Source organism: Micromys minutus (genome assembly GCF_963924665.1).
Source record: "Micromys minutus genome assembly, chromosome: 12".
Taxonomy (NCBI): domain Eukaryota; kingdom Metazoa; phylum Chordata; class Mammalia; order Rodentia; family Muridae; genus Micromys; species Micromys minutus.
Genome location: NC_137981.1, coordinates 45,617,272 through 45,641,858, shown reverse-complemented (window position 1 = coordinate 45,641,858; position 24,587 = coordinate 45,617,272). Strand labels below are relative to the sequence as shown.

General features: G+C 45.9%; 1 protein-coding gene across 1 annotated transcript in view; it reads left to right on the top strand.

Moving 5' to 3' along the window:
* Positions 1 to 2,398: 2,398 nt before the first annotated feature.
* The window catches only part of ERICH6B (glutamate rich 6B), a gene marked incomplete at both ends in the record, with an annotated part of 43,902 nt that continues 21,713 nt past the window's right edge, over positions 2,399 to 24,587 (top strand). The window contains 7 exons of the mRNA XM_080926746.1: positions 2,399 to 2,426; positions 3,999 to 4,145; positions 4,866 to 5,225; positions 9,521 to 9,569; positions 11,770 to 11,927; positions 18,214 to 18,288; positions 22,783 to 22,865. Coding sequence (XP_080782872.1) covers positions 2,399 to 2,426; positions 3,999 to 4,145; positions 4,866 to 5,225; positions 9,521 to 9,569; positions 11,770 to 11,927; positions 18,214 to 18,288; positions 22,783 to 22,865 — 900 coding nt within the window. The remainder of the gene's footprint in view (positions 2,427 to 3,998; positions 4,146 to 4,865; positions 5,226 to 9,520; positions 9,570 to 11,769; positions 11,928 to 18,213; positions 18,289 to 22,782; positions 22,866 to 24,587) is intronic.

The window sequence follows — 24,587 nt, the reverse complement described above, 5'->3', positions numbered from 1 at the left end:
GGCGCAGGGCCCAAAGTCTTCACGCTGCTTCCCTGGAATCCTCACATCTGATGGTCAGGAAGGTAGACATGGGAGGTGTGGGAGAGGGACAGCTGTGGCAGCCAGGCCAGCATACCCCATCCTTGCCCTTCTCACTGTCCCTGTCAGCCCAGAGCCACATGAGTTGTATAAAAGAAGCCTATTCACCCTTAGAAGCAGCCCATTTGTTTTACCCCTTTCCTTTACCCCCAGGGATTTTTTTTTTTTTCTTTTTTCTTTTTTCTTTTTTTGCCACCCAACTTCAAAGATTTTTATCTTTATTTGCTTTCCAAAGCATAAGGTATTTCAGCAAGTTTGGTAAAGATGTGGCCCCAGTGAGAAAAAGCTCAGGCACCATATGTCCCTCTGTTCATGGACAGATCCCTAGGGGCCTTTAACCTACAAACATAGTCAGAACACAAGGGCCTCTGAGATTATTCCACTGTAAAACAGTCTGCTGTTATTCTCCAGCCAATATTGACCCAGTCATCTGCAGAGGGAGTATCCTGTTTGGTTTGTTCGCTTGTCTTAGCTACTTAGGTCATTTATTCCCACCAAGAATCTTCGCTTCAGGAGGAAAAAATGAGATCTAAAATTAAACATTACAGAGGGGGAGATCCGTTCATTTACTATGCAGTGTGCAAGTTCTCCTGCCAAAGCACTGACCTTGACAATGTGTCGCACAGTTTACTTCATATATGCACAAAACCAAGAAGTAAGTTAAACAAACCACATAGCAGCACATGACTAATACCCTCTTTGCTCATTCATTCATTCATTACTCACTCAGCAGATTTTGCTGAGTTCCTATTACATGCACGAAATTGAGCTGTCCATGTGTATATGTGAAGGTGTGGTATAGCAACATCCTCTAAGACAAGACATTCCATCTTGGAAGGAAGCTCTTTGCAGGATGCTCTAAGTGAAGGTAAACATTCCACCCTGTGGGGAAGCTTCTTCAACTTCAGGAAGTAAACAACTCAATAGCTCCAGGAAGCTCCTGAAACTAATCAGATTCACTAGACCACTTCCTTCCACCAAGCATGTTTTAGCAGTAAGAACCACTGCTGAGAGATATTCTCGGATCAGCCAAAACATCCTAGGAAAGGCAAACAATAGCTGAGCAGCCTAGGAAGGTGATTTCAAACCTATAGAGCTGTCTGCAAGGCATTCTGTGAGCTCCAGCTTTTGGTAGGTTTGGTGATGTGGTTGTCATTGAGGCATGTCAGCTCCTGTAAGCAACCTTAATAAAATGCATTGGTTTGCCAAGCTGAATTTTGGTGGTATCTATGCTTTGGTCTGTCATTGGTCACTCTCTGGAGTGAGCAAATGTTTGTTTTCATTTCTTTGGAAATAGTGTTACATATTATGCAGAGTCCAGAATAGGCTGTTGGGTGCGTAGGATCTGCTTCTCTACAGGGACCAGAACCCTAAAGCCAGTACATGAGCAGACAGTAGGGAATCAGACCTCCTCCCCTATCTTTTTGTTTCCTCAGTATAGGCAGAGATTTGAGAACAGGAGGCTGTTAGTGGGAACAGGGCAGGACTCGGGTGATGCTCAACCCTCCTGCTTACTGAGTAAAGGCAACCAGATCTGAGAACAGAGACTGGAAGTCTCTTTAAAGAACCCTGCCTGCAATCGGCATCTATTATGGTGTGGGAAAGGTGGACTCCTGCATCCCAAAGAAGCCAGAACACTCAGCTCCTGGTCAGTTCTGAAACTAAATATTTGCTCCAACTTTTAGGAAACCATTATTTAAACTGAATAAGAAGCTGCTATCTGGGCTGGACGAATGCTGACATCTTGGGAAAGCTGGTCTAGCTACCACTAAACTACAACTACCCATTACAAAGTTGCTGGTCCTATTGTAGCCACAGGCAATAACCCTCAGTCTGGCAGGCAAGTCAGAGCTATAAGTTGCCTCAGACACCAAGCATTGGGCGCTGCTATGGTTTAGATCTGCTGAAGCCTCCTATCTCATTTCTAAGTCAGAGTGAGGTGTGAAATAGGAATGCAACTGGCTGGATCCCTTTTCCCTTCCTCCCTTCCTCACCCCCCCCCCCCAACGGTTGGGCAAGTAAGGGAGTGGAGAGAAAAGACTTTAGTAACCCTGACTGACAGCATGCTGTTGATCAGTGCAATCTGGTCAGTCCAGGAGCCTGGCTGATTTTGACTTCTTAAGCAGCTAAGAAGAAATCTGAAATATGAGCATGTCGTTGAGGTCTTAACCCATCCGGCTGGACAACCCCACTGTCAAAAACACAAACCCAAAAACAGAGCAGTCACTGAAGCAGTAAACATGGATTTTTATGTAGAAAAGTCTCAGTAAGAATTAGGGACCTCAGGTTGGACCTGGGCTCATTTAAATGTACAACAAAGATGGTGGAAATCCACTGCCGTGGACCAGGTAACAGATGTTACCCAGAACAGAGGGTGTTACATCAGGGTGGCATACGGGCGGGTGGGAAGTTAAATGCTAGGCGTGAGGGAATTATATTGAGATTGGTTTGGCATGATTCTTGCTGAAGATCAGATGTGACCTGAGGAAAAGATGGAGGATGAGGGCTCCACCCTGATATTAATGATGACAGAACCTCAAGAGCAGAGACTCTTGCACCGTTCTTGTGGGAATGAATGGTTTATTCTAGCTAGCCTGAATAAAAGACAAAATTCTGAGCCTAGATTGGGTGGTTGTGAGCTATTCTAACTTACACCCCAGCCATATGTCCCTTGTTACTTGTTTGAGTCTCACTGGGGTTGTTTCTGCTCCATTAGTCTGTCCTCAGGGGGCATTTCACTCCCTCCTGGTTTCTCCTCCTTCTCTTTCTCCTGGTGGTCCCTACTTGCAATCCCCAGCCTGGTAACTGAAGCCCCGCCTACCTCTGTTCTCCCCAGTAATTGGCTGTAGCCATCTTTATTTAACCAATAGCTTTAAATTGGGGAACAAAGTTTCCATAGCATTACTCTGTGCACATGAGGATCTGCCCATGAGGGCATCTAGATCCTGGCGGCCAGTATTTAACATTTGAATCACAAAAGCAGCACCAGACCAACCCTCAACATTTTTGCTACAGTTACATTTTACCAGAGCAGGCAGGGATGAACCTAAAAGAAAGTCCTGGAGCCCAAGTAAAGTTTGGTCAAATAAGGATTCTTTTATTTCTGATTGCCGTCACCATCCACAGCTATGGCTGGAGGCATAAGGAACAAAGAGAACCTTCCACTTTCTTCCTCCAAACTCTGTTCTTTTCCATATTCATAGCTCATTGATTATTGTTACTGCATACATATATGTGTTCGTATAAACATATACTTTTCCCCAAATACACAAATACAACCTGCTTACTCTATTTAATGTCCCTTGTGTGTGTATGTTTCAGGGCTGACCATTTGGAATTGGATAAGTAACTGGTTCACATAAAATTCTTTTTGTTTGTTTGGCTGACTTTTTGAGACAGGGTCTCTCTACATAGCACTGGCTGTCTTAGAGCTCACTCTGTAGAGCATGGTGGCCCCAAACTCACAGACATCCATGTGATTCTGCCTCCCAAGTGCTAGGATTATAGGCATGAGCCACCACGCCCAGCCACAAAATTTTTAATGACTTTCAAAGCCCCCCTTTACTTGTACAACCAGAGTCATCTCTCTGCGGTACTAGCCTACCCTAGTTACCCCAGTCTACCCTAGTTACCCCAGTCTACCCTAGTTACCCCAGTCTACCCTAGTTACTCCAGTCTACCCTAGTTACTCCCAGTCTACCCTACTTACTCCCAGTCTACCCTACTTACTCCCAGTCTACCCTAGTTACTCCCACTACCACCAGGTATTAAGGCACCTGTGAGACCTTCTATATTTGTCTCTTCTCCTGTTGCTCTAAGAAAAATACCTTAACAAAAGCAACTTATGGAATCTGTGAGCCAAAATCCATCCTTCCTTCCATAAGTTGCTTTTGTTGGGGTATAATTTTCCATCATAACAGGGGAAGCAACGCAGCAGAAGCTTGAGGCTGCAGGCCACATGCATCCAAAGCCAGGAAGCCGAGGGGGAGAAATCTTATTCTTTCTCTTCTCCGTGCAGTCCAGGGTTCAAGCCTACCTGAAAGAGGTTCACACCATTCGAAAGGGAGGTACTTTTAGTGAAAGCCAACTAACGCAGCAAATGGTGACTCAGTAAAAGTTCAGAAGGCCCAGGCAAAATACAGGCTTGATCTCACAAAGTCTCCTTCACAAGGGGGAGTCATGATGCTCACAGTACCATGGCAACTGGGATGAAATCATAAGGAACTGTCCCACAAGCTATCAAAAGACAGTACATTGCACAACTGTCACTCCCAAGAAAATGCCTCAGGTCCTTAACCACAGGGGCCCCTAACTTACCAGAGACCCCCGATCCCTGCCTCTGTTGCATTCTTGTCACTATGTAAACATCAGTTTTCCCAGTTCCTTTTTCCCTTCAGACTTTGAGCTCCTAAAACGTAGTCTATTGTGTTTCTTGTGGCAGTATTTCTCAGCAAAGAAACACATAGCTTCTCCAAGCAACCATGTCACCATGACGTGGCCATGCCTTCCGTTCCCAGCCTGTTCACTTCATGGTGTGCTATGTGTGATCTCCACCAGCTACTGAGGGTGGAGCCTCTGGTCCTGATATTTGGGTCAGAGGCCGGCCCTTGTGCTACCATGACTGATATGTACACACAAAGGCCTTCCAGAGGCTATTAAAGGAAATGATGAACAAGACCAACTCCCGTCATACTTGGTGGGCTTGCACTAATGGTGTTCTATTCCTTTCTCATCTGCCAGGATGAGAAGTTAACGTTCCGGACTACTGAGAGGTCTCATCTGCACAGGCTTCTCCATCATGTCTAATGATAATTCATCACCAGGACCTTCACATCCTCGCCTTCCCGAGGCTTCCAAGCACTCCTTACTCACACCTTCCTCGGTGGAGGATGGAAAATCACAGGAAGGTGGGAATTCATGGAATAAATCTCTGTCTGATGTCGAGGATGAGTCTTCGGAGTCTCTGGATGACTTAGAGTTTCTAGAGTTTGAAGATGGGGAATCTCTGGAGGAGGAGTACCTGAAGGAGGATAAATTTTTGGACGAGGAAACATTATTACAAAGGGAAGCATATCTGTTTCAAGCAGCACCTATGGAAGAGACTGCACAACAAAAAGAAATGAAGCTTCAGAAACATTTGGAAGAGGGTGAGTATCTGCGAGGAAAGGGTATCTTGAGACATATCTGGAAGCGCATAAGTGTCTACAGAAAAGGGGTGTCTAGAGAAGCATCTAGAAGAGGGTTTCTGCCTGGAAAGGGTGGCTAGAGAGGCATCTGGAAGGGAGAGAGTGGTTTGATGACAGAGCATTTGGCAGTGGGTGGGGTGGGGAGCCCTGGGTACTCAGGCATAAACAGCCAAGATGAGAGGCAGAAAGAAACATCTGTGCTCTCACTGACTACCCTGTCCATGATGCTGACAGATAGAATGCCCTTAAGACCAAATTCTGCTCAGAATGTCTGCAGTGGGGGGCACCCTGAATAGGAAGCAGTCAGGGAGACTTCAAGGGCATGAAGCACCTGTTTGGTTTGTTTGTTTGTTTTCCATCTGTTCTTTTGCTTATTTATTTGTTGAGACAGGGTTTCTTTTTTTAAGATTTATTTATTATATATAGTACACTATAGCTGTTTCAAACACACCAGAAGAGGGCATCAGATCCCATTACAGATGGTTGTGAGCCACCATGTGGTTGCTGGGACTTGAACTCAGGACCTCCGGAACAGCAGTCAGGACTCTTAAACACTGAGCCATCTCTCCAACCTGAGACAGGGTTTCATTTACCCCAAATGGACTCCATTTCACCCTACAGCCCAGGATGACCTTGAACAACTGCTCCCCCCACCTCTACCTCAACAGTGCCAGGGTTGCAGCTGACACTGATACTCTCAGCTGATGTACATGTTCTGAAAGCATCCACCAGATAAATGATATCCTGTCCTGACCTCTCTGCTATAACAAGTTTCCTTTTTGAACGAGGATTGAAGCTTTATCAAGGGGGTTTTAGAAACTGTATATGACTCAGGAAAAAGAAGGGAGTTCATAAGGCTGCCACTTAAGGCTGCCTTTTAGACTGCACCCACATGTGAATGTGTGTGCACAATTAAATAAAAGAAGAAAGCAAAAATCACCACCAGAGATGACCATTTTTCATACTTTGGTTCTATTTTTCTCAGACTTGAATGTACACGTGCACATACACAGACTAATTGTGCATACACGATTTACTCCTAAGATTTTGGTCCTGTATTGTTACCAGATTGATAAGCTTCACCTTTTAGAAAAGGACCATGTTTTTTCTATAGTGCTTGTACCTGGCTTGTAAGGTAAACTTATCTATGTACTTCTTCCTTGTGGCTGCATACAAATATTGTTTCATGAATGTATTTTATATTTTATATTTTACAAATGTAATGTATTGAGTTTTCTTTTTAATATTCTTTTTTATTTTTAACTGTCATAACAACTATACCCAATAATGAGTGTGTGCTCAGCCAGCGTGCAATGATCAGATGCAGAAGCAGAGAAATCTACCCTCTATGCATGTGACGCTTCCTTACGGTGGGAACATTGCAAACCCTCTGTAAACTGTTTTTGAAGTATTTAGCTAATTGCCATCCGCTGTGGTTATCCTTCTTTTCTACAGAACATTCAAAGTCACTCCACTGGTCCACGTGTGCCCACAAACTATCCACTCTCTACTGCCCCCCATGCACGCATGCACACTCATCCCAGGCTAGACCACAAAATTGCTAATTGATCCCCGTTACTGATCATTCATTGCTTCCAATTTTAGCGCTATGGCTATGTTTTTGTCTTTTTTGATTTGTTTTGTTATGCTGACAGGGTCTGCCTATGTAGCCCCTGGTAAGTGTGGTATTTTCCATATCACCCAGGGTGGCCTTGACTTGAGGCATTCTGATGCCTAGGCCTTCTGAGTGCTAGGATTCTGGGTGTATGCACTACCCCTTGTTTGGTGTTACTTTTATAAACAGCCCTTTGAGACTGGGGAGGTAGCTTGTTTGGTGGAGGGCTTGTGTCCATGAGGCCCTAGGGTGAATCCCTTACACCACATAAACTAGATGTGGTGGGTATGCTGGTGATCCCAGCACTCAGGAAGTAGAGCAGAAATTCAAGGCTATCCTCAAATACATAATGAGTATTTCCTAGAACGCAGACCTACAGTCTGACACTAGGCCACCAGACTCTGCTTCCCAGACTCAGCCCCTAGAAGGATATTCTTAGTACAACGCTGCTGAGTGATGGCTCTCAGTCAACGTCTGACGGTTTTCTATAGCCCCATTCCTGGGATTGTCAGCATCGCCTTGACTTGGATTTTATTCTGGCAACAACAGCCACTGTGTTGTTTGCTAGCTCTAGCTAATGTGTCCTGGCACAGAGATTCCTGTGGCATCTTCCCAAGATGTCCTGACTGCATGACCATATCCAATCGGGTACAGAAATGAAAGACCCCAAGTCATCTGTAGCATCTTGGTGTGAACTAAATTGAGAACTAAATTTCTGGGACCAGGTTTGTTACCCTCAGCTTTTATCTTTACATTCTCTTGGATCTCTTCCGATATAACATCCCTGATTCCCACTACCCTTGAGGAAGTGGAGCATTGCAGAAATGACTGCTCTACAGCCAGGAAATTCTTTTCTGTGTGCCTCTAGCATCATGCTCCCTCTTGGGATTCCAATATCTCCGCTGTCCAAATACCAAGTGCAATGCTAATGCTGAAAAATAGCAACTCGTGCTTTTCTTCTGCACAGTATGGATCAAGCATTCTTACCATGTCCCCTCTGTGTGCTGGATCTCTGTAAATATATTACCCACTAGAGTAGGACAAATACAATGCTGTCAAGCAAATGGAACTGTGCATGAAGCCCAGGCTTTGAAAATAAACGACCTGCTAGCAGAAATTGAAAAAGCACTGAAAACCCTGCAGGGAGATGTTGACACGATTTTAAAGGCACAGAGAAGAGCTTTTTGGGCTGTGCAAACTCCAATACCACACTAGAGTATGTAAAACAGGTTATAGGGGCAGGGGAGTTAACAAGAGAATTCCTTGTTTCTTAAAAGAATTTATATCAAGTCTTTTAATATAGACTATTCTCCAAATATCTTTGATATAACTACTGTGGAACACAGTACTGAACAAGAATGCCTTCCTCATTCATAGCAGATATGTAGCAAATTGAATCAGCCAGATTTATTTTTTAAAGGCATATATATATATACATACATGCACACACTCACATACTTATTTTGAGTAAATTAACTGGCCTTTATCAAAAGAACCTTAGAACATATGAACTACCATCTCTCATTCTGATAGGCTAATTACTGGGCTAATTACTAGGAGCTAGAGGCAGGTCACTATCTTGAGGAGGATCCAGGGCCCTATCTAGGCACATCAGGAAAGAATACTGTAATCAACTGGTAATGTCTCCCATAGAGTCAGGTAGGGAAGATGAAGCTTGACTGCTATTTGTTTATTAGTAGCAAACAGGCGTCTGCCATAAAGATAGATGGTCTTTCTGAGTGTTTTGACTTCTTAGGTCTGAATCCCAGCTCTCTCTTACAAGTTACATGAACTTAGACAAGTCCCTTAGTCCCTTGTCTTGGTATCATCTCTAAATTGGGGACTAGCAACAGACTATCTCACAGGGTGCACCAAACACGCCATATTCTTAGCCAATGTGAAGGTTAGCTGTAAATACACACACACACACACACACACACACACACACACACGACTTGTAAGTGGCCAGTCTTCCAGGACCACATTTTCTGCTGTGTAAAATGGATATGACCAAAAGACAAGAGATCATGAGGCAGTAAAGAAGGGCATGGGAGACATGTAACATCAGAGATAACCCTGGGTACCAAACCGGGCTCCTGTAATTCTTTATCACTTGAGTTGCTGACAACTGTATTTGAAGCTCTTGATGTCATATCATTACATACAACCAGATGGTTAAGTGACCCAAATGATTAGAATTCTATTGCATGTCGTGAATACCAGCACTCCAGAGGCAGAGACAAGCAGACCTTTGTGAGTTTGAGGCTAGCCTGATCTACATTGTGAGTTCCAGGACAGCCAGAGCTATGTAGGGAGACCCTGGGTCTAAAAGAAAAGAGAAGAAAGGGAAGAAAACTTCCTGATCTTAAATATCCAGAACCCCTGCTCTGTCTGGTACCTTTGGTGAGTACCTAACACTAACAAAGCAAACCTGGATCCTCACTTGTGTGAGTTCCCTCCAGTTCAAATCCCCTGTTGTTTAAAGAAAACCATTGAGAGAGAACATGGAATAAAGCGGAGGTAGGAACCTTCTATAACCCAGGCCTTCTCGTCCTCACCGTTCGAGACTTAACAAGCTATTTTTAATGCAAAGACAAGTGCTTTGTAGGGATCAATAATGCCTTTCCCCTCCGCCCAACAGAATTCAAGACAGATGCCACAACATCAAGCCCAATCGATGTTGATGAAAGGTAATAATGTTTTGGGAAAAGCCAGGCGGACACTCAGAGATGGGGAGAGGTGGAGAGGGGAGCAAGTCCCTAGGAAGGGTATTGAGTAAGGAGCAGTTGAAAGTCACCACACTGACCACTTGTGTCATGCTGTCACTCATGGGAGAGGGTTCCAAAGTCGGGTGTCTGGGGACCAATGATGCCCAGTAATGAAAGAGCAGGGCCTTCTGAGTTTTGGTCAAAGCCTCAGTCAGAGGCAAGCAGTAACAAGAGGCAGTTAGCAAAGGGTTAACAGGCAACGCTCTCTGTGGACACAAGAGTAGGTGGCCAAAGGGAAGTTGCAAGCTATACAGGGGGAAACACCAGCTTGGGTGTATCCCCAAGGCTTATATTAAATAGTGACTGAAGACCTGTAGCCATGACTGATGTGCCCTAGATGGCAGAAATAAAAACATCTGTGCAGTAACAAAGAACATCCAAGCATCCTCTCCTTCAGGCCTGGTCCTCAGGATTCTCTGTAAGGCCCTGGGGAATTGAACATGACTTCAATACACTATGGATGAAGATGGGGTGGATGACTGCTCTTCACACTTAATGACCTGGGGCCATTAAGCATATCCATCTATGTACCCAGCTCTAAAAAAGTCAGTAGAGAGGTTCCCAAATTTCCCAGTATCCTATCCTTGTCTTTGTATCGTGTACCCTACAATTCCCCCACAAGTGTACCTGCAGGGGCCGAGATGGGTGGACATTTTTCTCTGCTAATGATGTGAATGGACGTAAGATGTAGAAACCTCAAAAGGCCAGTTTGGTGGTCGTAGGAGGTGGGGGTACAACCCCTGCTTTAGTTCAAGTTATAGGTCAGAGCCATGGGCTGTAATTGGCAAGGTAGTTCTCAAGATCTACTCTGCACTGGCCCCTCTGGCTTATATTCCACACCTCCAGGGGCAGGAAATAGTGGATTTGATCGGTAACAAACACTCATGCACGCGCGCGCGCGCACACACACACACACACACACACACACACACACACTGAGTGGTATGTCAAAGGCACTTTCTTTTTAGTTAACTCCTTAATTTGCTTGGAGATCCGCTGCAAGGGGACTGACATGCAGCCTGTCAAGTGTGACTCACAGCTTCACTCAGGAACTTCAGAGCAGCTGAGTTGGCTCCCAGTCTTCACCTGAGAGGAAGCATTTCCTCCTCCCAGCCGCAGGGAGAAGAAGAGACAGACATTAGCCCGGGGGAAGTACTCCACACACAGGACAGATTTGGCAAGTACAAAGGGTCTTCTCTATTCTGCTCCTCATGAGCCACTAGGTAGACACTTAGCAGGCCTAGAATACAAGTCATGACCCCAGGTCATTAGGTTTAAAGAGCACACCCCCACCCTCCACCCCCCCTATTTATCCACATTTCATTGTGGATTGTGTTGAGGACTTGTTCAACAACCCGGGGCCCTAGAGAGAACCCTGAGGACCAGAGCTGCCTGGGGGAGGGGTTGTCCATATGTCATTTGGTCTGAGTCCCTCAGGAAAGTACCCTAATTATTTACCAGACATAGCTATCACTCCAATATCTGCTGGACATTTCTCTTTAGGCCTGTCTCTGCCACATTGCCAGTGGGTATAAAATAATTTCGGGGTGGGCATTTCCTTTCATTTCTTTGAATTGTAGTCTGGACCCAGTGACAATCCAGAGTTTCCTGAGATAAAACACAGTACTTGAAACCATCCTTCTGGACTCTAAGCTGTGTCCACACCTCATTCCTAACACCCCCACCATCTACAACCCTTCAGAACACATGTGACAGCAGTAGGCCATATAGAGACATACCTCCATGCTTGATTCTCAACTACTGTGACATGTACTTGTGTCGTTTTCACACTCCTAAAGTGACTATGAAGCAGGAGAAGCCTCTAGAGATTATGAGCAGGGTTCTGAACCAGGACTGACAGGTAATGTTCTAGAATATTCAGCATCCATAGATCCTTTCAGATTTTAGTGAAACAGCAGCTGGCAACATAGAGGGCCACACAGGTCTATTCCCTGTGATCCACAAGCTTGGTGCCTCCTTGTCTTCTGGCCTCTGCCACCTGGGACAGGCAGGAGTCTATGGGAGAAGAGTAGCCCCTGTCTTCCCAACTGCACAGTGCCATATGTTTGGGATCCTAGCCTGACTTCTGCGTGGACATTAACCCTTTGCTCCCCTTTGACAGGAGCCCAGTTCTAAGTACCTCTCAGGAAACCCATAAGACTGTCGCTTCTATGCATGACCTGAAGTTTACCACATCTTCTTACTACAGTTTGCCAGGACACTCTGTCTCCCTACGAGATCAGAGCAGTCAGACAGAATGGGCCTACAAGAGCAAGTCGGGTAAGGGAGACTACACCCTACCAGGACATTCTGGCCAGGCTCCCAAATCTGAGGATATGATCGTGTGTGTGTGTGTGTGTGTGTGTGTGTGTGTGTGTGTGTGTGTGTATGTGTGTGTGTATGTGTGTGTGGTGTGTGTGTATGTGTGTGTGTATGTGTGTGGTGTGTGTGTGTATGTGTTTGTGGTATGTGTGTGTGTGTGTGGTATGTGTGTGTATGTGTGTGTGTATGTGTATGTGTGTGGTATGTGTGTGTATGTGTGTGTGTATGTGTATGTGTGTGGTATGTGTGTATGTGTGTGTGTATGTGTGTGTATGTGTGTGTGGATGTGTGTGGTGTGTGTGTGTGTGCGCGAGCGTGCACATGCCTGCATGGGTGCATTGTGTGTGTGTGCATTGTGTACATGTCTGATACTGAGGCTTGAGTACAGTGTCACATACTTATGACAGAGTCCTAGGTGTTAGAATGGTAAGTCAAACATATTTGGGTAACGAGTGAACTGCCAGGCCTCCCTGCCACCCACCACCTCACATCCAAGGCCATCCCAGCAGTATCTGCAAAGAGCTGATAGGTATTGCCTTCCTGTCTCCTTTGCCTCTTGTTAGTCTTCCTACCCTTTGCTATATGAACACAAGCAGTATTTCCCTCAAGGGCAAAGACATTCCCTCCAGGGGATGTGTACTGGTTCTTTGAGGCAATAGACCTCGTCTGGCTAATTATCTGTGGAAGATAGTCAACAAGCCTCAGGCTACCTCAGACTGTGTCTTGGTGTGCAGTTGAAGCTAGCTCCATCTTAAATCCAAGAAACAATAAAATATAATATTAAAACCAGCATACAATAAAATATACAGAAGAGATTTCGGAGAGGTGGCATCAAGGGTCTCAACTCTACCTAATTAAGATTGAGGGCCCTTTCCACTGGGTCCTAGGGACAGAATTTTTACCATTGTTAATCATTAAAGGCCACCCTCGGTGGTAATTGACCCATGGTAGAGTCACAGATTTAGTTCCTATCTTTAATCGTGACAGCAGTAAATTGGATTCCCTGTTATTTCACCTCCCTGCCCCAACCCGTGCCTGCTAAATTTTGTGGCTCAAAGTTGGCTAAACAAAATTAGAAGCCAGAACCCCTTCAAAGGATAGTGGGGACATAGATAGTGGGGACAGCCAACAGGAGCCAGTATATGATGAGAAGGAGTTCCCAGGCTTAAGGGGCTCATTTGGTCCTCATATGAGTTCTCTCTAATCCCTGAGAGATGGGACCATTGTGGACTCAGGGACATCTGCTGAGCTTTTATCTAAATATTCAAAAGCAAGCCTCTAAAGGCACTGCCTAAGAAGTGTCAACATTAAGCTTGAAAGAATGTGGAGAGAAGGGGATAAAGAGCTGGGAGTGGGAAGGAAAGACTCAAGGCCTAACCATACTATTGTGGACATGCACCTGAAAGACCATGAGAAGACTGTTGTGTGTTCTTCATCCATGATCATTTTAAATGCCCACTTAACGAATACTGCTCCTGTGCCCACATTCATGCACCTCTGATGTGTGTGGACAAAGTCTGCAGCTCTACATCTCCCCACGACCGAAGTCCTTAAAGCCTTCAACTGCTGAGCAAACAAACATTTACGATAAGTCAAGCATCCAGTAGCGAATATCTCCTGATCAAATGCTATGACATCAGCCACTGGAGCCACAGGTGTGGACAGTGCTGCAGCCTCCAAGCCAGGCTCAGTGACAACACAGCCAAAGTCCTAAAGTTAACTGGGGAGAGGGTCATGCGTGAGTCCAGGGACTGTGGAATCTCATATGGTTTTAAGTCAAAGGATCCTAGGTGGCAACCCAGACCAGAAACATTCTATGCCCACCACAGAAGACATTAATTACCTCTCATACTTCCTCCGTGTTTCCAGTTTCCAAATTCATACTGCAGGAAAAGGGACTGCCATCTGTAGACAGGCTCAACAGGCTTTTGCTATGTTGCTCTTGTCACCTATTTTGGTCCTACCCAGCATTCGAAACAGAATCACTTGCCACTCTTTGTCTGAGCTACACATCCAGTGGAATTTGTCCCAGGTCACTGTGTATTATATGAGCCTGTGGACACTCTGAAATGTCATGTACTGTTCTTATAAAACCTGCCTGTGTTTCTAATCCTGCCCCCTAGATCATGGAAAGAGGGGTATAGAAGCTTCCTTCTAAAATGATAACACTTTGTGGGTACCGCCAAACATCGTATGTTTCTCTATCTGTACTATTCGGTTTGTCTCTTGTCAGTTTGTCCCAGCAAAGCTTAAGAAGAGGAAGACTCTCCTTCTTCCCATTAGTTACTGTAGCAGAGACTGAAGCACAAGAAAAAAAAAAACGAGAAGTTACCAAGAATTCATGGAGGATCTTTCCTCTTCTGCCTGTGGATTATAATCTTTCTGGAGGAAGCTGAAGGTAGCAGGCACATGAATGGATGGTCAATGAAAGAATCAGGTTGGACAAGGGGTGGGGAGATTTAGCATCTCTCTGGGTCTGTTGCACTGCCAAATACCAGGAGCATACTATGTCTGAAAAAGCCAAGCTGGCTGAGAAAAGCTGTCCTTCCCCAGGGAAGAGCAGCCTCTTAGGTCAGGGAAACAAGATCATGTGCCCAGGCTAACCAATGGAGGCTTCTAGAGGTAAGCCCATTGTACCTCCTGCTAGGCCATCCTGTGAAATGATTTCAAATGACTTACTGTCCTCAGCCCCATTGTAGTATGTGCACAGACAAAAGTCTTCAATGATGCAGACATGCCTACCTTCATACCAGAGGCATCACAGGCTAGAGAGAAAGATGAGAGAGCTTGTGATGTCCCCAAAGGGGATATGTGAGGGATGCAGGCAAGAGACAGAAGCACAGATCCAGGAATGTGGGAAAGCTCAAGATGAGGAGGTAGGGAAAAGAAGGACACTGGAAGAGAAAAATCCCTGCCACCGTGGCACAGTTTACTGAAGATTCCTACAAAGGATCCATCCTAAAAAGAATCTGCTTCCTAGGGAGAAACCATCTCTCACTTACTGCAGAAATATGGCAATTGGCAGAAGAACACACGCAGGGCTGAGGACTCAGGACTGAAGACAACAGGGCGGGTGAAGGTGAGACTCAGGCGAGACTAGGTGCCCTCCAGACCCAGCAAAGATGCTGATTTCTAGCCCTTGTCGAACCCTTGCTTGAGATGATTTGAAGTCTCTATTGTTAACACAGTCCTTGGAAAACTTAACAACATAAACAGAGGAGACCTTTATTTAGCTCAGGATGAATCCCATGGGACTGAGGCTCTTGTATCTGAGAAACTCTTTGTTATAAGATTGCTCAGTACCCACAGGTCAGAAACAGTGTCTCAGATGGCACAGATTTCCCTCACAAAACTACCCAGATAAATCCTTAGAACTAGTTCTCCAAGAGGCTGGTAAGTCTGACAAGGAAAGAATACTAAAGAGCAGGAAATGACTCATGGTCCAGAGGGGAGGACCAGAAAGACTATTTACAGCTCTAAGAGACTGTCTAGACACATGGCAGGTCATAAACAAAGGAGACCAGAAATCCTAACCTTACCTCTATGCTCAGAGAAATCAAGCTTGTCGTTTGGCATATCGTTGTAACTGTACCTGTTTGTTAAATGCTCTTGACAATATGATTGAACCCCACTCCTGACTCAAGATTAGATTGCTCTGGTAAAAGACCATATCTTACTCCAAAGGAACAGAGCCATATATAACAAAAGCACTGTGTTTTAAACTGTGGATAATCTGGGGAGTGATTCTCCAAGCCACCTGACAGGAGAGATGTGGCCAGGGTCAGAAAACTCCTCAGAGTATGAACCAGTGTGTATTTGCAGTGTGTGCTTTGGTGGACATGAGCTTGGGTTTTGTTTTTAGTGCTGAAAAGGTAACCCAGTAACTTGAGTATCCTGAATGTACTCCACCAAAGTCACAATCTCAGGTCTGGGATTCCAAAGACTCATGGTCAGAGGGGAAAAAGAAAAGGAAAAGGAAAAGGAAAAGAGAAAAATTCCCAAGCATGAATGGAGAAAAATAAATGATTCTAAATTTTAAGAATATGATCAAGGGAAAAAAAAACTGAATCCCAAGATAAAGATTCCTGTCCAATAACAACAGTAATACTAGAAAAAAAAAGAAAAAGAAAAAAAAACCAGTGGCTATTTTATTTCTAGACCTACTTGTCTATATGTGCACCATGTGTGCAGTACACACAGAAGCCAGAAGAGGGCATTGGATCCCCTACAACTTCAGTTTTAGGCAGTTGTGAGCCACCTGATGTGCGTGCTGCAAACCAAATCCGGCTCCCTCTGTGAGAGCAGTATGTGCTATGAACCACCGAGTTGTCTCTCCAGCACCATGGGCCCTGTTTAAATGTAACTGGAGCACAAAAAAGGTTATGACAGACATGCCTGCATTTCCGGTGCTGCCGATGGCGCTGGGTCACGTGGTGCAGTCACCATTTTATTTCTTTCTTTACTGGCAAAGAAAATCATCTTCAGATTAGAAGAGGCACAACGAACTGAAGCAGAAGTGGTGGAAACCAGGGTTGTTGACAAAGTCGGAAGATAACAACCACTGCTGTCCGCTGACCTAGACAAAATAACCTCCAAATACACAGAGAATGAGAACGGCTCAACCATCTTTCTGGGATCAGAGGACTCATGGGAATCAGGGAGATGAACTTGAGCCAATCCAGGGCTGATGTTGAGAGTAAAATGCCCTCAGCAAAGCAGTATCCAGCCAGCAGAGACAGTCGTGTAACATTGGTTGTCATTTCTTGACAAAACACCATAGGCAAATAATACTGCTGCAGCACCAAATCCCACCAAGCCTTTAGTGTCCAATGGCTTTTCAGTGTTTTGGGACAAGACAGAGCAATAAGAAGTAGAAGCTGAAGTGAGATGATGAAGCAATAACAGAACTGTGCCACCCCTGGCTAGTGGTCCTGGGTTTTATTAGAAAACCATAAGGAGCAAGCCAGCAAGCAGCATCCCTCCATGGCCTCTGCATCAGCTCCTGCCTTCAGGTTCCTGTCCTGCTTGAGTTCCTGTCCTGACTTCCTTCAGTGACAGACCACAGTGTTGCAGTGTAAGCCAAATAAACCCTTTGTACCCCAAGATGCTTTGGTCATAGTGTTTCATCACAGCAATAGTGACCCTAACCAAGACAGATACATTTCTGAGCTTGGTGTCCTTTACCTATGGGAGTGCTGGGGCTTGAACTGAAACACACACACACACACACACACACACACACACACACACACACACATAGTAGGTGCAGTCAGTGCACATGTGTGAGCCATCTCATCTGAGCACTGAGAGTCTAATGCAAACTCAACCATCCTGGAAAAGTGCAGCAGATTCTCATGAGCCTGTTCCTCTTCTGCTGCCAAGAATGGAACATAGGTTTTGTGTGTGTGTGTGTGTGTGTGTGTGTGTGTGTATGAGAGAGAAAGAGAGACAGACAGACAGAGACAGACATAAAGTCAGGCAGGCAGACAGACAATGTGTGCATCAGAGAGGGAGAATGCAAGTTTTGTGTATATGTGTATGTAAGAGTATGTATGTGTATGAGAGTATATGCTATGTGTATTTGTGTGTGAGAATATGTATGTGTATGAGAGTATATGCTAGGTGTATTTGTGTGTGACAGTATGTATGTGTATGAGTGCATGTGTAAGAGTATGTGTGCTTGTGTGCACACCTGTTTAGAAATAAAAAAGAAATACCAGCACAAAACCCAAATAGGAGCAGGCACAGAAAAGTTTCAGAAGACAATAAACCAGAGTGACCAAAATGTGCAGAAGTTCTAAGGAAAACACAGTAAATGAAATGCAAGCTCAGCAGATCTATCCATTTCCCAGACAGCCAGTATCTGCTGTGTGTCTCCTGGGGAGTTCTTGGCATGAGAAAAGCAGAGGGGCTCCTTTGCTTTGATGACAAGAGTACCCCACAGTCCCAGAGCCACCTGGCCCTCTAGTTCCTACAGCAAGAGTTAAAATTCCTCTCCTCTGGGCCTCCAGCCAGGGGACATCACTGATTTACTCCAGTCTTTCAGTAAATCACCAGGAAAGGAGAGGGGGTAGGGGGAAACAAGTTAAGGCAGCCATACCCTGAAGCCTCTGCTGGTTCCCACCAGTTCCCCCCCCCCAGCTCAGCCCTTGGGTCCCAAGAACCTCGGGCCCCACATGTAAACCATGGACCCATTGCAAAGCCCAAGACTAAAGTCAGAATGGCCACTGTCATCTTTTCACAGGTCTATCCTTAAGGTCCAAAACAAGACTGGATCAAGACTCCTCCATGTTAATCTATCAGAGATCTGACTTGGAAGGTAATGATTGTGCTGATTTTTAACTGACTGTAGAAGTTACTAATCCAGACACAAGAAGGTAAGAAGCACAAAAGTTAGCTGGGCCCCTGCTGATGAAAGCCCTCCTCCAGCCAGGCAACCCCAATTAAGGTCCATAGCTAAGGTACCATCCCTGGGGCATAGCACCAAGGCAAGACATTGAATCAGGGACATGAGTATTTTGAAAGAAAAGGAAGCAGTCCCCGTGATTGGAGGCAGATGAAAGATAATATTTGTTATACATAGCTCATCCAATGACATATTTTTGTGCACTTAGCAGAATACTGAAGTAAACAAAACCCAATCCAAACCCTAATGAGACAGAAGAAATAGGAAGGAGGAGGTGAGACCATGCTGAGTGACACTCCAGGCCCCACAGTGTTGTTGGCCAAGAAAACCTCTCTCTGCCTGTGTGGCCTCACCCTCCACTACCTCCTCTTACCTTTCAGCTACTTAGGAGGTGATTTTAAAATCAGTTCCCTCAAGGTCCACACATGTGGCATTTCAGCAATTGAAAATGAGAACGAGGAAGGTTATAATGAGACAACGTAACCCATTATTTAGAGATTCTTTCAGAGTGCCGTGGGCTGGGAAGAGGCTCCAGGCGGTGGCTCCCCGGCTAATCCAGTTCGTACCAGCTCCTGAAGGGGAACCTGGGCACATGCTGGCACACAGCTCCCAAACCTCCCAAAGAAGGGGGATTAAACTGAGAGTGTCCAGAGTGGGGCAGAACGGGCGAGAAGTGTCTCCATACTCAACCTTGAGTTGTTGACGGAGGAACTCCCACGTTTAAGGTCTAGGCTGTGGCTGAGTTTGTGCGATAAGAGAAACAGCTTTCCTGAGGGCTGATGTATATCATCATACGCTAATCCAGTAGGGAAGCTTGGCATGTCTACACAACAGTCCCTCACTTTATTAAGTGTTTGTCAGTGAGAACTAAGCCGACTCCCATGAGAGACAAAGACAGGAGAAAAATCCACTGGGTGGAGCATTCCAGCCTACACAGCACTCCATCACAAAACGTGAGCAATGACCCAGAGCCATCATGCTCACCAGAAAGCAATTTAGGGGCTTAACTGAAGGAAAGGGGTTGAGATGTTCTAATCTGAAATATACGTTCATGTCCTGTTCTGTACCTCCCCACAGCCAGAGTCCAACAAACTCTTTCAAACTCTAGCTATCCCAGCCTCCTCTCTGCTACTCCCAATAGCTAGTCTTTAAACACGGTTCTCTCCATCTGCGTCCATTACCACAGCTGTTTGGAAGAAACATTGCTCAAATGTCAATGCGTAACACAGTTGTATTGGAAATACACCTCAGTGGAAGAATTCTTTCCTAGTTACGGGAACCCCGTTTGAATGTAGATTCTAGATGGCAAGGTCTGGAACATGTTGGCTTTCTAGTGGGCTCTCGGTTACTTCTGATGACCCCATAGATCATAGTCCAAGTAGCCAGACTTTAGGACAGTGTGTGTCACAGTGGCCAGCCCCGGCCTAGCTCTTTGCCTCCCCTAACTAGCCAACAAGAGGGGTGGAGGAGTTAAAACGGAGCTGAATTTTGTCTGGCTGTTCATTCATCTCTGGGGGTAGGGCTGCCCATTGCTCAGAGCTGGTCCTGGACTAATCATTGATTCTTTTCCTCTTCCTCCCCTCATCTACTGTCAAACAAAACCTTCAGTGACACAGACCAGCCTTACCGGGGGCCAGTGCAGTAAGGACAGTGGATAGTGCAGTAAGGACCTTGGCAGTGGGATTTTGTAACGAGAGAGAGATTGGGCTCCACCACAAACACAGCTTTGATGGGTGGGAATCACATCCAAAGGGCAGGGAGAGGTGCTTGGGTAGAAATGGCTGTGAGAAGGTTTCACAGGAAGGGGGTTCGCACTGAAGGGAAGCCAGAGTGATTAGACACCCCGTTTGATGGCTCTGGACCACTGAAGAAGCAGGCCCAGGATTGAGATGCTTGGGCCTCAGGGTGTGAAGCTCCCACTAAACGGGCTTAGTGAGGCACTGGCTACAACTAGGTTTCAGAAAGAAGGGAACAGATGGGTCAGGAAGACAACTCAGGAGGTGAGTAAGCTTTGAACACTCAAAGGTTTCTCAAAGTCGAATATGGGGATTGTTGTTTTGACTCTGTGTGGGAATATACACAACTCAGACCTTTATCACAAATTCAAGTGTTCAGTTCTATCAAGAAGAGCCATAGAAGAGACACATCAAAATAAAATGGAATCAAAATTGGTTCTTAATCAGATACGGAGATCAAGAGGGTCAATGGGGTCAAGGGGATCCAGGGGGATGTGCTATCGGGAACTGTGTGTACTGACCCTTGGCCTCTGTCAGCCCTAGTCTCTGAGCCACCATAAAGATGAGCCTCCTTTTTCTCATGGCTCAGGTGAAGGGCTAGAGTGTGAGCAGGGCTAGGGTGTGAACAGGGCTAGGGTGTGAACAGGGCTGAGGTGTGAGCAGGGCTGGTGACACTGCAAGTGGCACAGGTCTTATGAGACAGATTCCACCTCTTGCTCCTGGCCTGGTACAGCCCTGTTCCCACTCTCCAGGGGACAGATAATGTTCTCATCAGAACAGAAGCAGAAGCCATAGGAAACCTCCAAAGGAACCATTGAGCAGAAGTAAAGTTCTTCTTATTCAGCCCGGCCCCAGCTCTGGTCACTGCTTGTGGACAATGCTCCCTCTGACCTGTGCATGGAGCCCAGTGATGTTAAGGAGCTGGGTGGTCAAACAGAACCCAGCGTTGCTGTGCACTGACTGCTTCATATTCAGGGATGCCACCTCTCCCCCTGCCCCCCACTTCATGCAATGAATACTCACTTTCTCCCTCAAATAAATCCAGACTATTCGGTAAAACCTGTTAAAATAACGGGTCACCAGTGATGATATTTTGCTAAGCTGTCAGACCCCAACCAGACACAGACTCCATCTCTGGCAGCCACAGGAGGCAGTGACATCACAACTTAGAGCATCTCACCCTTGCCACTTGCCTCATGATCCCTTGGGCCCCTATTGTACCTGGTCACTCTCTTTTCCTCTCTGATGTTAGCCACAAGGTACTCCTGAGTGCTTGCTTGCAACCCCGTAGGTTCTTACCGAGTGTTCCTAAATGGCTTTTCAGAACGACTGTAGGAACGCACTGTGTTTTTAGAAGCACACCACAAGTACCATCAGCCTTGCTATGCTAAGTGCCCCAGTGGTGCTGGCGGCATCTGCGCCCCTGTAAGAAGTAATAGGCAAATGGTCGCCTGTGGATTCTTAGCTGGTGCAAAGCTTGCCTAGATCAAACCATAGGTATGCATATGAGGTCTGCAGACAGAAGGGTGACCTAATCAATCACCCTGTCTGTCGAGAGGTGGGGTTTTTTCTGCTGAACCCAAAATCAGCAGGTGGGGATCACAAGGAACACCCCTGCTCTGGACCCCAAACACTTAATAAGGGCACAGGATTAAATGAACTAAGCCAGTCCCGTGCCTCCCTGCTGGGTTTCCTGGGCTCTCTGGATGTCCCATCTTAAAGGTGATCCTGAAGCTGAGGCAAAAAGCCACTGTCATTTCCCTGGAGACCCAATTATCCAGTTAGAGCCACTTCTTCCAAGCCCTACCTCAGGAGCCACATCTTCCCTGGAGGAGGGAGAGAGACCAGAGTTCTAATTATCAGCTTCACAATTCAATTTGCACACCCATCACCCTGAAGGCCTGAAGCCCGGTGCCTTTCCCTGAGACACAGGGTAAGGCTGGCGCTAAACGCAGATGTATAAAGTGTTTCCGGTAGCTCCTCTTGGACTGTCTTGGCTGGGGAATCCTCTCCTGTCTTGACTTGCAATGGTGACAGGCGGGTCCAGAAATCAGCAAATTTCAAGAGAACGACTGATACGGTTCTTGGAATTTCTGACACAAAATCGCATTCAAACTAAATCTCCCTTGAGAATATGAAGTCCCTCTGCCAGTGTCCAAGGCACTCTGACAGCTACCCCCTGCCCTCCATCTCCTCTGCTGGCTCCCCAGCCACCAGACAACTGCTCCACACCAGGTACCAAGTGCTTTTGCAGTTTCTCACCGAGCGTCTCCAGTCTCTCCACGGGGCGGTAGAGGGGCGGGGCTGGAGGGGTGGTACCACCCATACCCCAGCCACGCCCCTGCTCTCCACCTTCTTATAAGCACCAGACACCAGAACCACAGCAGCTCCCTCAAATCAGCTACTGATATGACTTATTCCGCGCCTATTTTATTATTACCTCCTGTTGAATAATTTGATGAATGTGTTTCACTTGGGGGGGGGGGGGATGCCTGTGAGGTTTTTTTGTTTGGTTGGTTGGTTGGTTTGGTCTCTTGTTTTTGTTTTCTTTGTTTTGAAATGATAAGGTCATAAATCTCTTTCTTTTATCCTTGTTTTCTTTTCTCTCTCTGGTTTGCTTTCTTTCCCCTCCAAATGTGCTTCCTTTTGATGATCTTCCCCAAATTGAAAGATTCCTACAGCTTCCATCAAGGGGCCTTTTGGGACACACTCATGAACGAACCTCTCGACAAGGAGGAAGAGGAATCCTTTGAAGTAAGTGGGTGAAGATCTGCTGTCCCCTACCTCGAAGGAGACATGGCTCTATGTAGCAGCACAAGACTCAGGAATAGCAGGCCACACTTTGCATCCTTCCAGAGCATCCCTGGGGACTAATGGTCTGAGCAGGAATCTCCTATTGCAAGACCCTCGCCACCCCAGGGCTTTGCTGCCAGAGGACACGAAACACAACCAGACTTAGCCATTGCCTAAGGTAGCCTGATGCAACCTGAGTCTGGAAGCTACCCTGTGCATATGAATTTTAAATATTGAAATAGCGAAAAGGCAGTAAACTAAATGTTTCAACCCTCCTCCTCACCTCCCAGAAATAGCTACTACGTAGTGTACTTTACAGACACATCTGAAAATGTTAACACATAACTAAGCGATCATTACGATAGCATGACTAGCCACCATGAGGCCAGAATATACATTCTGCCTATTTTTTACTTTTCCCTTAATCGTATGTTTTTGAAATCTGTATTTCATTACATATATTATACATGTATTTAACTGACACCCCATTCCTATCATTGGGTATTTTTCCAATATATTCAGTATGTAACACAGGGGTGGGGGGGGGGCGGAGATTCTCCATCCTTGACTCAAAAGATAATGGTAGCTGCATGTGATAGTCTACACCTGTAATCCCAGTACGGGGTGAGGGAGGAGGATGAAGCCAGATGGCTGTGAGTTTGAGTTAGCTTGGGCTACATTGTAAAGCCCCATGACCCCCCTCAAAAAAAAAAGAGCAAGGTTCTTTTCAAATATGTTGGGCTGTTTCCCTTTTCCCTAGAGACAGAGAATGCCCCTCCATGAGGGTCACCACCAGGACCCACCTGTCAGAGTGGAAATAGTGATGTGTTGCCGAGTGCACTCAGAGGTTAAGTCAGAAGCTCCTACACCGAGTGCTCAGTGTCTGTAAGATATCTAGAGAAAGCCCAGATAAAAGCCAAGAATAAGCTGGACACTGGTTGTGTGCACCTTTAAGCACAGAACTCAGGAGGCAGAGGCAGGCAGATCTCGAAATTCAAAGCAAGCCTGGTCTTACAGAATGAGTTCCAGGACAGTCAAGGCTACACAGAGAAACCCAATCTTGAAAAACAGCATGAGACAAAACAAAACAAAAAGCCAAGACTAGTCCATCTTGAGCCTCAGAGAAAGCTCTTGGTTAGGGAGGTTAGTATGGAATATTTATTAGTTTATTTCTCTAACAAAGTAGCAAGAAGGGATTGACTTGGACAGCAGAAGCTGACTTTCGGGTGTGGAAGCTAGACAGCTAAAGTCTAGGTGTTGACAGCATTGGTCCTTCTGGGTGCTCTGGTGGAAAGCTCCACCCCAGATGTCTCTCTCAGTCTAGAAGATGGATGACTTATCCCTCTGTCCATTTCCTGCATCTTCTCTCCATGTCTTTCCTGAGTCTAAGTCATGTGGGATGAAGGGGTGTGGTAGTTAACGCTGATGGTCAGCTTGAAGCACCTAGAAGACAAAGTTCTGGGCATGTCTGTGAGGAACTCTCCCTCCCTGACAGCGAGAGACAGCACGCCATGGCTGGGATCCTAGACTGAAATAAAGAGAGAAGGGAGCTAGGCAACAGTGCAGTATGCCACTCCACTGCACAAGGACGGGATGCCTGTGACCCAGGCGCAGCAGCAGGGATTGGGCACCAGAGTCTCCTGACAGGCAGCACCATGACAAGACGCCTGGCACAGCTACCCA